The sequence below is a fragment of the Rhinolophus sinicus genome, chromosome 14, assembly GCF_057876585.1.
Source record: "Rhinolophus sinicus isolate RSI-liver-muscle chromosome 14, RSI-T2T, whole genome shotgun sequence".
In the NCBI taxonomy this organism is placed as follows: domain Eukaryota; kingdom Metazoa; phylum Chordata; class Mammalia; order Chiroptera; family Rhinolophidae; genus Rhinolophus; species Rhinolophus sinicus.
Window position 1 is genome coordinate 101,774,204 of NC_142514.1, and position 14,707 is coordinate 101,788,910.

Sequence of the window (14,707 nt, forward strand, 5' to 3'; positions counted from 1 at the left end):
GCTTTTCTCTCTTAGTCCTTGTTCTTATGTCTTTCTGCATTTTTCTCTCTTACACACACACACACACACACACACACACACACACACACACACACAAACACACACACACACACCCTTGACCAGGGGGCTCACCAGATAAGAAAAGCCTCAACTTTCTGAATGGCTGGGTAATGCTGAAATGGTTGGTTCCTACTTTTCTCCCGGTTTCTTTGTCATTTCCTTCTGCTCTCTGGTAACCTAGAGATCTTTGCCAGTGGTTAGTGGCCAGATGCCTTTTAGAATATTCCAGGACGATTCTGACACTGGTAGTCCTAATGCCTGCAAGGATTACTGTTGCTACCTGAGAGAGAAGGCAGAGAAGAAATGGCAGCACTAAACAGAGGTGGCTGGTATTTAACAAGGCCAAAGTTACTTTGTTTTAAAGGGGTGTCTGCCCTCTGCAGCCCCTGAGTCCTTCCAAGGATGGGGTGTCAGAGAGGGTTATTTTCTGCTTAACAGATAAGGAAACAGGCACGGGGCATAGACTGAGCAGAAGGCATTGGGGATTCTGGTTTTTCCTTCTGGGGTGGAGACAGCATCTTTCCCATTCTAGGGCTTTTCTCCCAGAGGATACTTTTGAGCTAAGCCTGGCTTCTGGGAGGGTTGGGTTTTGCTCAGGCATCTCCCCTAAATTAATGTCCTTTGGTCCAGCCTACTTTTGGGGCCTAATTTTGATTGCAGAATGAGCTGCCTTGTGGGTGGGGGAAGGGCTAGCTTCCACCTTGGGGCGCTCAGCATTGTTCACCAGCTTCGTGTCCCCCAGCTGAGGCAGAGGTGCCTGTACAAGAAGCTCTCAAGTCCCACAGCCCCTTCACTTCCCACCGGAGCCCCCTGCGGGGCTCAGGCAGAGCCGTTGGCCTGCTCACTGCCGTTGTATAGGGGTCTGTACTCCTAGGCTTTCAGAGTCCCTAGGAGAGGCCTCCAAGGCCAAAAGGAGTGGGGTAGGAGAGTAGATCTTTATAATATCCAAGGTGAGAAGGGCCCCAGGACTGCCTGACCAAGCCTTCTGCCTTTCCTGAAGGGGAAACTGAAGACTAGGACAAGAAGTGATTTGCTTAAGGCCACATGAGGAGTCAAGGATTAAGGTAGGATCTCCCATGAGGCTCCAGGTCAGCTGTTCTCCCCACAGTCCACACCTGGGCCTCGCCCTCAGCACAGCTCAGCATACATCAGTCCAGGCTCCTGCCTGCCTCTCCCTAGCTGGGCCTGAGTTTAACTAGAAGAGGCCCCCACCCTTCCTGTAAGGGCTCAGTTTTTAAAGTTGAGGTTCAGAGCAGGAAAGTAATATTCCCAAAGTCACATGCTTGGCAAATGACAGCCTGGGCTGGAACCCAAGTCTCTCCTCCCCAGGTAAAAGCCTTCCCCATGCTAACCTGATGTTCACAGGCAAAAAGACACATGTCCACTAGCTCCAATTCCCAGAATCCCATTCCCACACCCAGTAGAGTGATTGGCCTTGTGTTGGTATATATATGGGACCCTCTCAGGATACTTGTCTTCCTCCCATTTTGCAGGAGTGGGGGTAGTATCTAAAAAACTTCAGGTGAGAGGAGGCTGGGATAAGGCCTGCTGGGATGTGGGCTGGACAGCTGGATGCACAGAAGCAGAAGACCCCCACTATTTCTCCTGCCCTCCTCCACCGGCAATTTGGGGGACTAAAAATGTCCATGCTGGCAGGGCTGTGCAGCAAGTCTTCTCAGATGGCCCTGTGGCATGAATCCCATGGACCTCTCACCGTGAAGCTCACTGGGTTCTAGTCATTCGGGCTGCTTGCTACCATGCTGATGTCAGGGTGCTAACCACCTTTCCGAAAAGGCTCGGATACTCAGTGGACGAAAGCTCCAGAGGACCCTGGGGAAGGAAGCCCAGCTGAAAACTGTAACCTGGCATTTTGACACAGCATATAGATTTGGTCCTAAAATAGATCAGCCCAGCCTAGGACCCCATTCCCCTGCAGTGCTACGGAGGGCTCTGGCTAGACAAGGGAGGAAGGCTAGGGATGGCGGGGGTGGGAATAGACGTGGTGAGCGTGGGAAATTAGAGATGTTGGGAGTAGGTAGCTTGGAAAAGCAGCTTTTAGTTTGCTTTGGCAATAATGACCTTGAGAGTTCAGGAGGTGCCATGGGAGGGGCTTTCCCTTACAGCGATGGCAAAATTACCTTTATGCCAACTACAGCTGCCTCTGCTTCTCAACTGGGACAAATTCTCTGTGGCGTAGGGACTAGAAACTGTTTGCTTCAACAGACTGAGAGTCACTTCTGTGGACAAATGGGCAGATGAAGACGGTGTGTTCCGCTAGAAAGGGAAGTGTGCATACAGATGTTGGCCAACACAGTGGCCGGGGCTGTGGCCACAGGGGAGAAGGATTAGACTTGTCTCATTCTACCCCAAGGCAAAACATTAGGGCCGATGGGCAGAGACAGATATTGATTGAATGTAAGTCAGAGCTGTGCAGAGGGTTGAGTTTCTCTGCGATAATGAGATCCCCATCCCAGAAGGTATTCAAGCATAGCTTGGGGGTATTGTAAAAAAGATTCATGTGTCAGAGTATACTTTTAGATGCCTTCTAAGTTTACTGACAATGGCCCTCTGCAGCTCTCACTTTAGGACTGAAATGATAGAAGTGCGGTTAACTCTTGCTTGCCTGAAGATAAATACAGCATCTGCATGGGCAAGCTCCTGCCCCTTTGCCTTCTTATTCAGTCACGCTCTTCCCTAGGCCTCCTCTGTACACTTGTACCCCTTTACCCTCTTCATTTTTATCTGATTTATCAATGGTCAGAAGAGGGGAAGTGGCAAGCTCCATTCACAGTGAGAAACAGGCTGGGAGAGGGTGGAAATTTGGAGGTAGGCACCCTCGGGAACTTCATTCTAAAGATCAGGCCAAGTCTAACTTGCATCCTTGGCCCACCACTCAGGGCAAAGCTTCCCCTATCCTTCCAGTCACGACTGTAGATGAAAAGTCCGTCTTCTGCATCCTTTGCCTTCCCAGCTTTGCCAAAGTCTTCTACCTCCCCATCCCTGCCCCATAGCACACACACACTATATGTGCTCTCCACTGGAGCCCATGCTGTTGGGAAGGGCTGTGGGATGGGCTTATATTCAGCCTGAAAGACTTGAAGGGTGTGTGTGGGGGCGGGTAGGATGAGAGAGAGAGTTGGCTAGAAATAAGAATAGCCATCATTTATTGAGTACCGACTATGTGCCTGGCACTGAGCTAAGTATTCTATGTATATCAGCTGACTTAATCCTCAGGACAACTTCCTAAATATGCATTCTTTTCTCAGTTTTACAGATGAGGAGACAAAGATGCTGCTATACTAAGTAAGTGTACATACCAGGTGACAAATAGCAGAGAATTCAAACCCAGCCTAGTGTGATGCCAAACCCATCACACTGTGAGAAAGGGCAGTGGATTGGCCTCTTCTAGCCCACAGACTCAGGGGGAGTAGAGGAAGGGTGACTTGCAGTCAACCTCAAAATGACCGTGGACAACACAGTAAGGGAGGCAGTGTTTGGAAGCAGAGGCAAAACCTTCTCAGTAAGCACCTAACATCCCACCCTGGCCCTTGACCCCACAGCTCTATGCAAATAGCTTTGACCTCTGCTGGTCACCTTTTCCTCTCTTGGCTTCTGAAAGCTGTAAAAACCTCTTCTTTATCTGCTGGCCACTTGTCTCACTGTCCCTACCCCTCCTCCCCAGACTGCCACATCCCAACTTCTCCAAGTTACCCTTCACTCCAGGGAGACTTTTCTCTGTTCCCATGCTTCCTCCCTTCCTCTCAGCCTCTCCACCTCTCCCATACCTTCTTCCCCTGCCATAGCTCTCCTCTTACTCCACGTCCTCCCTCTCCCCTTACTTTGCAAATCCACTGCTCCTGCACTAAAATGTTCATAGGGAATGGGACCAGAACATTCAGGGAGTCATGCCTGGCACTGCATACCGTTTTATGCTTCTGGTTTGGTCGTGCTCTCTCAGTGCCCAATTCAGGGGCAGGACTAGGCCTAGGGTTCCAGGATGACATCTGGCCATTCAGCTGACAAGGCAGTCCCATGGGCAGCCAGGCTGAATGACAAACCTTCCCAGTGCCTCCAGCCCCCAGCCCTCCTGAGCCCCCATCCTCCCTTGATGGGAGGGTGGGGGAGCGGGAAAGGGGGGTTATGGTAACCCATGCAGCAGAGAGGTAAACACGGCTCTGGGTAGGATGGCTGAGACCCTGCTCTGGGACTTCACACCCCACCCCAATGTGGCCCAGAATAAAGAGATGCCCAGGACTCACCCCATCTCTGAGCAGCAGTGAGGGAAGGAGACGCCTGCTCTTGTAAGTGGGCAAATGGCCCTCTCCAGCTTGGGACTGTCCCTTGAGCATGTCCCCGGTCAGGATATTTTAGCTCCCTCCTCCCTCTGCTCTCCTCCTCCTTCCAATGAGCTCATCTGTCTGGGGCTCCCCACCCCCCTTTGCCTGAAAGGATGTTTGGACAGAACCTGGCAGAAAACAGAAAAAAAGGAAGGGAGGGATGGAGGAGGTTGCTCCCTACCTGCCTGTGCCCAGAGCCCTTAGAAAGTGGAGATGGGTGAGGAGGGTTCAGGAGGAAGAGTTTTATCTTTACTCCAACTCTTTGAGGCGAGGTGGGCTGGGGAGCAACGGGCAAGGTGGCCAGTACTGGTTCCTTGCTGGGCTGCTAAACCACATGCTTTCGGGTTGGTTGGTGCATGCTGTCCTGTTAACCCCCTCAGTACCTGCCGAACTTTAGTGGATGATGCAGAGTCTGTGGCTGGGGGCAAGCAGGCACTCTGAGCTAGAGGGAAAAAATGGCGAGTAGGGACAGGCAGGGAACAGACCTAGATGCACTAGAAGGAGGCTCCCAAAAGTTAGTCCAGGTGGCATCCACCAGCCCCAACCCGAAAGGCAGAAGGATTTAGGGGCATTTAACTTTAAGTTAAAGCATGCAGAGAAGCTTGGTGCCTGCAGTCCCACCGTCCTGAGGTAGGAGCCCTGTTTATAACCAGAGGGTAGCTCAGGGAAAGTGGAGAGGGGAAGCAGCTCCAGGTGTTGATCTGAGGCTGGCTGGTGGAAGAGGAGCTGTGAGGTGGGGGTGCGGGGGCTCCCTGCAGAGCCTGTGTTCTCTGCCTCTAAGAGCCGAGTCAGCGCCAGTGCCACTGTTACCTGCAATGCCCCCACAGGAGCCGCGAGGGCTTATGGGGGAGGAGGGGGGGAGGGAGGCGTGCAAGGGCAATAGGGGAGACAGAGGGGAGGAGGCTCCCTGCCAGGTTCTTGTTACTTAGGAGGAACTCCTCTTAAAATAGCTCTGAGACCTCATCGGAGCTCTCCTTTCCCTTCCTCCCCTGCTGGGGGCTTGGATGGCTTTCTGAGAAATGACAGGGATGGAACCTTCCATCTGCCTGCCCTGGTAGAAGGTGGGACCACCCCCAGAAGTGAGTGCCTTCCCGTGTAAGAGCATTTCTCAGAGGCCAGGAGCTGGAGCTCTGCCTCCATTACTGCCAGTCCCACTTCCCCACAACACACAGACACCCCCCCTCCATACCAGCTCTCCCAGCTAGCTCCAATTCAGCTCCCTGAAAGGCAGGAACTGAGGGGGCCACGTGGTCTTGAGAGGACTGTTGGACTAATTGCTATAAAGAACCTACATGAGCCCACACACATACACCAAGGAAAAAACTTTTCTTCCCCTTAAATCTAGGCCCAATCTCCTCTGACCTGAGCTCCCTGAATCTCTCTTTGCATCCTTAAAAACTTGCTCTTCAGGGTATTTCTGAGCCAGAATACCCTCACCCCTCAGGATCTGGATATGCATTATCACCAAGAATCAAGCTTGTTGGGGCACAGTTGGGGGCTATGTCCAAGCCACAATCCCCATCCTCAAGGGACTTCCAGCAGAAGGAGGGAAAGGAGCCAAGGTGTCCCCCCACTTCTTCCCATCCCCGTTCAGATACTGGGGGCTCTTAGGGAGGGGAAAGTGAGGGAGGGCTTCTCAAAGAGATAGCTTTGAAAAAGCAGGAGAGAAGGAACTCTGACCTTTTGTTGCCCTCTCCCCTGGCACCCTCAGGAGGATCCTCCAAGCTCGATCAATGGACTAGTGTTCTGAGAATTTTTGAGGAACGTGTTCTATAAATGTAAATATCCTCTATCCGCTAATGCATTTCTCAAGCACCTTTCCCTCCAGCTGTGGAGCCCTCCGGATATTCTTTAGAGGAGACCTTGGGGTTCAGAGGAGCAAGTCAGATAATGGGGACGCTCTAATCCTGGCCTTGAGAGTCACTTTCTCTGTAGCCTTGAGCCACACATTCAACTTCTCTGGGCCTGTTTCTTTATCTGTCAGGTATGTGGATTTCCTAAGGACCCTTCCAGCTCTAAGAATTGGTGAATAGTGAGGCAATGTGTAAGGTGGAAGGGACAGAGGAAACTGGCACCTTTTCCTGTCACCAAGATCTAAAGATATCCAGTGCGCTCTGTTCCCTCCCCTCTTTCTTCTCAGGGCAGGGGTCACTTTCCTTTCCTTTGGCTCACCTCCTGTCTTACCTCAGCCTCCTGCTTTGAGAAACATGACCCCTGCTGTAAAAATAAAGTGGGCCGTGTGGATGCCTAGCCCTGTTGATCTAGTGTCCACGACCGCCCAGGGAAGGAGAGGGTGAGTGTGCAAACTTGGAGATGGAAAGAGGCTTACCCTTTTTGGGCCACAGACCTCTTTGAGAATATAAGAGCTGAAATGTACTGTGGACTTACCCTATGCCTAGCACTCTGCTAAGTACTTTTATATGCAATAATATCTCATTCAATTTTTACAGTCAGGTGCACTTCTGATGTTTGTGAAGCTTGGGGCAAGCGTACAAATGGAAATTACATATATGTCTAAATATAAGTTATAAATCAAGATAACAAAATGTTAAAATTTACCTATTGCCCCCCACCCCCACACACACACCTTTGATTAATTTTCCTTGGTCTTAATTTTTAGACCAGGTCCAAAAACCATGCACACTTATGTCTGCCTGGGAATGCTCCACTTGCAGGTCAAGTTCCATCTACTTCCTACCCCTTGCAAACAGCTGCCCTTTGCCCACTCCCCAAGCCTATGGGTGCATATCTGCATGGTCAGCTCCTGAGAGGATATCCGGAGCATGGTCTAGAAGAGGAGATGCATGGACTACCATCTGTCCTGTCCTAGACAGAGGAGGGCCAGAATGAGGCCCTTTAAACTCAGGAGCCCAGGGCTGAGGGCTCCGTTGCTTAGGTCTAAGGGTGGCATTGCTCTTAACAACCCCAGGAGGTAAATACCGTTACTTTCCTCATTTACAGATGAGGCATCTGCAGAAGTTGCATAAGTTGCTCTAGGTCACACCACAATAAATGCTGCAGCCAGGATTTGACTTCAGCGGCACTGTACTGTCACAGCTATACTGAAGGGAGGCAGCAAGCCTCTCTCTGGAAAAACACTAATAGACATTCAGCATTCCCCATACAGCCTCAAGGGGTCCACCAGGGACCCCAGATTAAGAAGATGGGTGGTGGGGAGCCATTGAGGGGGCTGTAGTAGGGGTCAGGCCAGGAAGTGGTAGCAGGTTTCCAAGTTTGCCAGGAAAAGAATGCATGGTCGGGAAGGCAGACAGGATCTGCGGTGGAGGGAGGGAACCTGGGTGGTTGGGAAGCGGGTGCTGAGGAGCATATCAGACATCAGCTACCAAGCCACCGGAAACAGCACTCCTCACTTCTACCTCAAGACGGTCAGGAAAAAGACTTCCTTGTTGGCAGTCTCCCCTTAGCCCTTTGACTTAGCTGAGCCCCAAGCTGGGAGCCCTAAAGGGAGGCGGAAGGAGTCTTCCCGGGCTCTGAAGGAGAGGGGAAACTCTGGGAGGAGGGCGAAAGGGAGGAGTCTGAGGGAGGCATGCTAGGTGAAGTAGGGGTGTGTGTGGGGGGAGGGGAGTCGGTAGCATCTGGCCTGATTCCTTAACCAGGAGCACCATGATTTCCGCGGAGTCTATGAAGAAATGGGAGAGGTTGGGGGGCGTTGGGAGGGAGTGTGCAATTGTAAGCTCAGTTCCCATAGCCTGCCTTGCGCGTGTCCGCGGGGCGGCAGAGGGCAAGCCCACGTACTCCCACCCGCTGAGCCTGTGCCAGCTGCAGACAGCCGAGAAGTCCCCTCGCGGCCTCGGGAGGGGAGTCACTACTCTACCCGTGTTCCCCAAAGCACAACACAGCCTTCCACACTCGAAAAGCGCCACTTCTACTCTCCCCAAAAGTATCCTCCTAACTGACAGCTCAGTGCATGGGACGATGCGGGCGGCTGCGGGCTGCCCTGCAGAGCCTAGCCGCAGCCAACCTGGAAATGGAGTGCGGGGCCCGTCCTACTCCCGGGGCCCGGGACCAGGAGGCGGGCGCACTGGGCTGGGTACGCAGCGAGCGGGGTCGTCCTGGGCTCCACAACCGCCACCACCCCTCCTGCGGCTGGAGCGCTTCCAGGGTAGAGGCGCAGCGACGCTCGCCTCTGCGCTCGCTCAGCGATCCTCCAGCTTTTCCTCCTCCTGCTCCGCGTGCTCCTCCTACTCTTCCCGGTGCCCTCAGCTGCCTTTTCTGCAGCCGGCTCCTCCTTTCCCTCCCTCCCCCGCCTCTCGCTCTTTACCCGCTAACTTTCCCGAGCTCCGGCCGGCGGCGCAGAGCTCCGCGGCAGCTTAGGGCCCACTGCAGACCGCGGACTGCCGGCGCCGCTGTGTTCTGTATCCCATCCCCGCGCCCCTGGCGCGCTCCGGAGAGAATCGAACGATGCTCGGGGCTGGGGACCGAGGCGCAGCCCGGGCGAGATGGCTGGGCACTGGGCTTTTGGGTAAGGCAGCCCCAGCTTGCTCTCTTCTGCCTCCCTTCCCCCCCCCCCATTCATTCCCCCAGAGGAGAGGACACTGGGATGGGGTGAGCTTCGGAGTGCGGCACGGAACAAGCACGACTGCCACTGGCTTCTTGCCCAACGCCCGGCTCGGTCGGCTGTGCCCCCTGAGGATCCTGCACGTCTCCGGCCCCACTGGCCCGCCATCCTCGCGATTACTTTTTCCGCTATCTCTGGCTCCTTCAGTTCCAGTTTTCTGGAGCTGGATCTTGGGGCTGCAGCGCGGGTCTCCGAGTTCAGAGGTTTGGGTGTGCTGGGGGATAGGGGGTGGTGGTGGCAGTGTCTGTGCCTTGGGTGCAGGGAATGCCTGGTGAGTTGCACGTGAGATTGTTGGGACTGTGGTTTCTAGCTCTGCCCAGAGCTGTTTGCAACTTGGATGCTTGTTACTCAGGCATCAGACACGCACCGTGTGTGTGTGTGTGTGTGTGTGTGTGTGTGTGTGTGTGTGTGTGTGTGTGACCCCCCTCCTCCTGGACCTTTTTCTGTTTGGCTTAAATGCCTTGTGCCTCTTCCAGTGTCCACTACCTTCCCTGCAGCTCCACACTAAGGCCTGGAAGGGGTTGGAAGGACTTGGAAGATTGGTCAAGCCCCCTTTTAAGAAGGGTCTTGCATCCCTTCTTACAAAGGGATTCCATAGGGAGGGCCTGTTTAGCCTGCTCCTGGCTCCTCATTTTTGGGATGAATGTGAAGACTGAGGAGACACTTCCAGAGGATACAGAAGGAACAGAGTATTAATATTTATGAATATACACACAATAGTTTTGAGTGTCAAACAATAAGAGATTAGGAACAGTATTTATTAGTCCAGAATGTAATCTCATAAATCATAGATGGATTTCAATGCAAGCCAACTCCATCTCTGGCACCTGTACCTCTTCCTGTTTATATTGGTCAGATTTGGCTTTTTGCAGCTGCCCTGATTGGGTTAGCCACACGATGTAGGCAATCGTGCTGAAAACAGGGAGACAGAAGCTTTCTAAGGGCAGTCACTGCTGTTTCTGCAAATATAAACTCTATGCAGACCTGTTATGTTAGCACGTGATGGTGGAGGGGGGATAGAGCATTTCTTTCACTCAGGAGCCACTGATTTAGTTACACCACTAAAGCCAGATAGAAGACCTTGGTGTTTTCTCTGGTACCTCCAGAGAAACAGCTTTGTGCTGGTTTCACAGTGACCCAAATGAAGTGGACCTCTGTGAGGCCTGAGGCTCCTCTTCATGGGCTGGTCACAGTGCCCTTCTACACTAGCTCCCTCTCCTCTCATCTCTAACCTGCCCAGGTTCCCACTGTGACCATGGCAGGAGGAAGGGGTTCCTGGGCAATTCAAACTCACAGTGATTTAACTAGCCCACTTATCCACACCTGCTGCTGCCTGGTTGGATGGTGGATGCCAGTGGGAGCTGTTAGAATAGTCATAGAACCAGTCTTCTGAGGGAAACCACACTGCACACTGTGTGTGTGTGTGTGTGTGTGTGTGTGTGTGTGTGTGTGTGTGTGTTGGGGAGATTGTGGGCAGAGTCTTGGTAGTTTTCTTCAGGTGGAAGACCCCATCTCCTCTGAGGACTGTGTAACTGGTAGGCCAGGTAGGGGCGGGGCCCCTTGCAGCAGGTTTGGATGAAGTCCTGAGCTACCTACCCTCAGGAGAAAGCAGAGTGATTTGTAGGTGGGAGACCGCAGGCCCCAGAACTGGCCCCACCTGCTCTGCCCACTGCCCCTCTGGTCTGCACTAGGAATACAACCAGGGTCCGCTCTTGGGCCTTGCTCAGGCAGCCACTACTGAGTCCTCACAGTGGCATTGCCCTGAGCTTGGGACACAGGCGTCATCCTTTCTCTCAGCCCAGTGGGGAGATGTGGAGCTGACTGGACAGCCGACTGGAGATGCTCCCTGGCAGCATCGATACTGGCGGGAACTTTGGAAACCATAGCACAGAAAGAGGAAGAGGAAACCATGGTCCAGAGAGGGAAGGTGACTTGCCCAACTGCATGGCCAATTGATGGTCAAGTAAGACAGAATCCAGGTCTCTTGGGCTCTGTCATACTAACTTGCCTCCTGGTTAACCAAAGTCTGGTGAGGGGAATGTCAGCAGGGAGTGTGCTGATAGGCTAAATAAAGAATGAGAGAGGCTCTGGGGCCTGGACATGAAGGGATAGAAGCTAGGGGGTGGGCAAAGCTATTGTTCTCACAACTGTGGGGACTGGGAATGAACTAGTAAGCTCCCAGGAGTGTCCTACTCCTCCAGCCCCTTTCTCCACATCAAACTCAGTCTTACTGACTGAGACTAAGTGATTATAATAACTCAAGAAGACGCCCTTTTCTTAATTGAGAAGCAGTTTCCAAGACTGTAGTATTGCAGTTGACGTTTAGGTGGGTGCCAGTCCCTTCCTAAGCATGTCACTGGCAATATATCTGTCCTGCCAACCCCTTCCTTGTTCCCTGATTTGCTTAATTGCTGTGATCTGTGTTTAATTATCACTTGTGAGGATGCTATGTTGCACAACACTCTTTCCCTTGGTATGTATTTATTAAGGGCTTGTTTAATGAGAAAGCAATTAAAGAGCGGGTGCTCAATCCCACTTAGAGGAAGGAAAAGGAAAGGGTAAGTAAGGAGTTCATGGAGAAGAGGGCAGGAAAGGGGAGAAGTGGAGGGAGACCCCAGCTTTGAATCTGGAACCAATGATTAGTTCTTTTTCTGGCGATGCAGGCCTGTGAGGCATCCCTAAACTCTTATGACGGGCTACCTCCCGATAGGCAGCATGGTAGGCAGACCCTGGGCACAGATCCTCCCACTTTGCCCTGTTGCTGAGGGTGTGGGGATCGCTGCATAAGCCATGGGCTGGCCCTGCCAACATACCTATTCTCTAGCCTGCAAGAGGAGGGACAAACACACTGCTTGGACTTGTTTGCAAAGCTGGTTTTGTTGAGCAACTTCTGCTGTCTCAGGGGCATGCTTTTATCCCAGGAAAGCTCCTGGGAGTGGGCAGGAAGTAGGTAGGTTGCCTAGGGAGAGGGAGCTGAAATCTTTCCTTTGTCTTTGGACCCAGGGGTGTTTGCTTGGCCCAGACTTGTCTCCCATAGCCACTAGGGCCTACGCACCAAGAAGAGTCTTGTCCTGCTGGCCTCAGCCCACTTTCTACCTCTGAGCTCCAACTTTGAGCTTCTCTGACTCCCTTGGGGCCAGAGTGTATCAGCTTCCCTATTAAAGTCAGCAAAGCCCTTGGAGCTAAGCTTAGAGTAGGCAGCACCCTGTTCCTCTCTCCGCCTTCCATACCGGGTAGGTGTGACTGATACTTGGATGTGGGGAAAGGAGGCAGACCATTTCCTGTTTTGGCATTTACCTTGCAATATCTGATGGTAGCCATTAGATTTCTGCTGGTATGACTATTTGATAATAACATTTGCATGTACCGAATATATTTTTACTTTAATAAAAGTTGGGAGTCCTGAATCAATCCATAGACAAAACTGCAGCACCTGGGTGAGGATGGGAGTGGGCTGAAGACTTCAGAGAATGGCAAACAAACTGGCTGCTCTGAGAGTGGCCGAATGCTTAGGGACCTTTAGTGAGAAAGGCAAAGCTTTGAGGCTCAGGATTGAATCCCATAGGCTCACGAAGAGGAGGACGTGTTCGTCAGCCCCGTGATACCAGAAATAGACCCCCAATCCCAATTATGTATACACACCTTGAAATTCTAAAGAGTTAGGTTTGGGACAAAGCAAAGAAAGTTCTTCTTTAGCCAGGGAAATAGCCAGCCACATGGACATCATTACCTCCGAGAGGTGGTACAGGGTAGAAGTATAAAACAATGTGTGAATGGCCTGGAGACATTCTTGGCTGGCACTGGTCATTAAGCCAGAGGTGCCCTGGTTATTTCCAGACTTGTGTTGGGGGCCCACTCTGTCCCCCTCCCTCCTTTCAATGACTATCCTCCTCTACCTGCAGGGTGCCTAGGTCGACTCACTGAAGCACTTCTTGTGTTTTATAATCTCACGTTTTGGCTTTACACCAAGGTGGGGAGGTAGGAAAGACAGCTATCCCGGTTTTGGGGATGTGGTATCTCTGAATTTCTCAAGGTCAGCAGGCAGAGTGGTACCTGCCTTGTACCTGCTGACCCATCCTCTCCTGACTGGGTCATCCCACTGAAGCACTGCTCCAGGGGCCTCCAGTGGATCCACACCTACTCATGTTCCCTCCTCTCCCCTAGGCACAGCCTCACAGGTGAGACAGCAGGAGACAGGCCCCTGAGTTTTCCTGTACATAAGCCACCCAGAAAATAGCTGGCAGGACTTCCCGACTACTGGGAGGGAGTGCTGTGGAAAGGCCAGGCTTGCCTACTCTCTCTGATGCCTTAACTTGGGGCTCTGGACTTCTCCATGGAACCGTGTCTGCCTTTTCTTTGTCCCTCTCAGGCTATGGTGGGAATGGCAATGCTTCACTTTGGGAGTCCGCGAGTTGCGAGTTTATTAGAGTTAAGCCATCCACATAGGTGCACACTAATCAGGTAAAAATGTGCATTGCCATTAGCCAGACCTTAAGGAAATAGTTTTCTCCTTTATCCTAGACTCCTCTCTTTCTGCTTCTATCTATTTAAAGCAGTCAAAAATATATCACTTTTAATGTGTATCTTTGTTGCTCTTGCATATGCCATTCTGGCTGGGGTTGGGGAGGGGACTTGGCTCTGACTTGAGTTACCCCATCTTCCCCAGGATCCCAATTTCTAGACAGGGGTGCCAGTGAGCACTGGAGGCTGGAGCTGTGGTGCTACTTGGAGCCTGGGCTTGAGCCCTGAGGGAGGCCTGCAGCTCTCAGGAAGCTGCCTTACCCTGAGAGCTTCCCTGTCACAGCTCCACATCCTGCTCCTTGGTTTGTGGGGACAATGAGGGGTGAGAAGCAGAGTTGGGGTCTCTGACCAGAAGGCCACCTTCTAGGCTGGACGGTGGAATCCTGTGTGTGGCTCCAGTTCCTACAGCTCGGGGAGGGGGGGGGTGTGTGTGTGGGTGGAGGTGTGGGGGTAGGAAAGGCAGAGGTAAAAGGAAAATCAGGAGTGCTAGGAGAGCTAGCTCTGACAGCATTGTTCTCTCGGAGAGGCACCTTCATAGCGTGGTGAAAAGTAGACCTGCGTCTGAATGCTGCTTATTCCACTCACCCGGTGTGTGGCCTTGAGCAAGCAATCTCTCTGAGCCTGTTTCTTCATTTTGTATATTGGGGTGCAAATAATAAGTACCTCCTAGCATTAGTACGAGGATTAAATGAGGCATTATATATAAAATGCCCATCCTATTTTGTAGTTAATGCTCAGAGTCACCACTTATTATGTGGCCCTGGGCAAGTTACTTAACCTCTCTGAGCCTCAATTTCATCATCTGTAAAATGAGACATTATACCTACCTTACAGCATTCTAATAAAAGTTGGAATTAATATGTATAAATCCTCTAGCACAGTGGTTCTCAAAGTGTTGTGCTAAACACAGCATTTCCTGGGAACATTATAGAAGTGCAAATTTTCAGGCTCCACTCTAGAGCTCCTGAATCAGAAATTCCAGAAGTGGGCCAAGCTAGCCGTAATTGCTCTCCAGGTGATTCTAATGCTCTCTCGTTTGAAAGCCACAGCTCTAGAACAATTCCTGGCACACAGGAGCTGACCTACGAATGAGGGATAATTGAAATAACCTCTCAACCCCAGTTGGAATGCTGGTGGGCAAACCTTGCTACATTAGGATGTAGAGAAGGATTTTCTTGCTTTGGGGCTTTGGGATGATAGATATGTCTCT

At 51.9% G+C, this 14,707-nt stretch overlaps 1 protein-coding gene across 3 annotated transcripts in view; it reads left to right on the forward strand.

Moving 5' to 3' along the window:
• The first annotated feature begins 8,050 nt into the window (after positions 1–8,050).
• The window catches only part of SCN4B (sodium voltage-gated channel beta subunit 4), a 28,424-nt gene continuing 21,767 nt past the window's right edge, over positions 8,051–14,707 (forward strand). The window contains exon 1 of one of the 3 annotated variants that reach the window (XR_016018699.1): positions 8,051–8,880. Coding sequence is in view for 1 of the 3 variants with exons in the window: in XM_074335410.2 (XP_074191511.1) it covers positions 8,820–8,880 (61 nt within the window). In the remaining 2 variants the exon portion in view is untranslated. The remainder of the gene's footprint in view (positions 8,881–14,707) is intronic. The other 2 variants (XM_074335409.2, XM_074335410.2) reach the window with 2 other exon arrangements.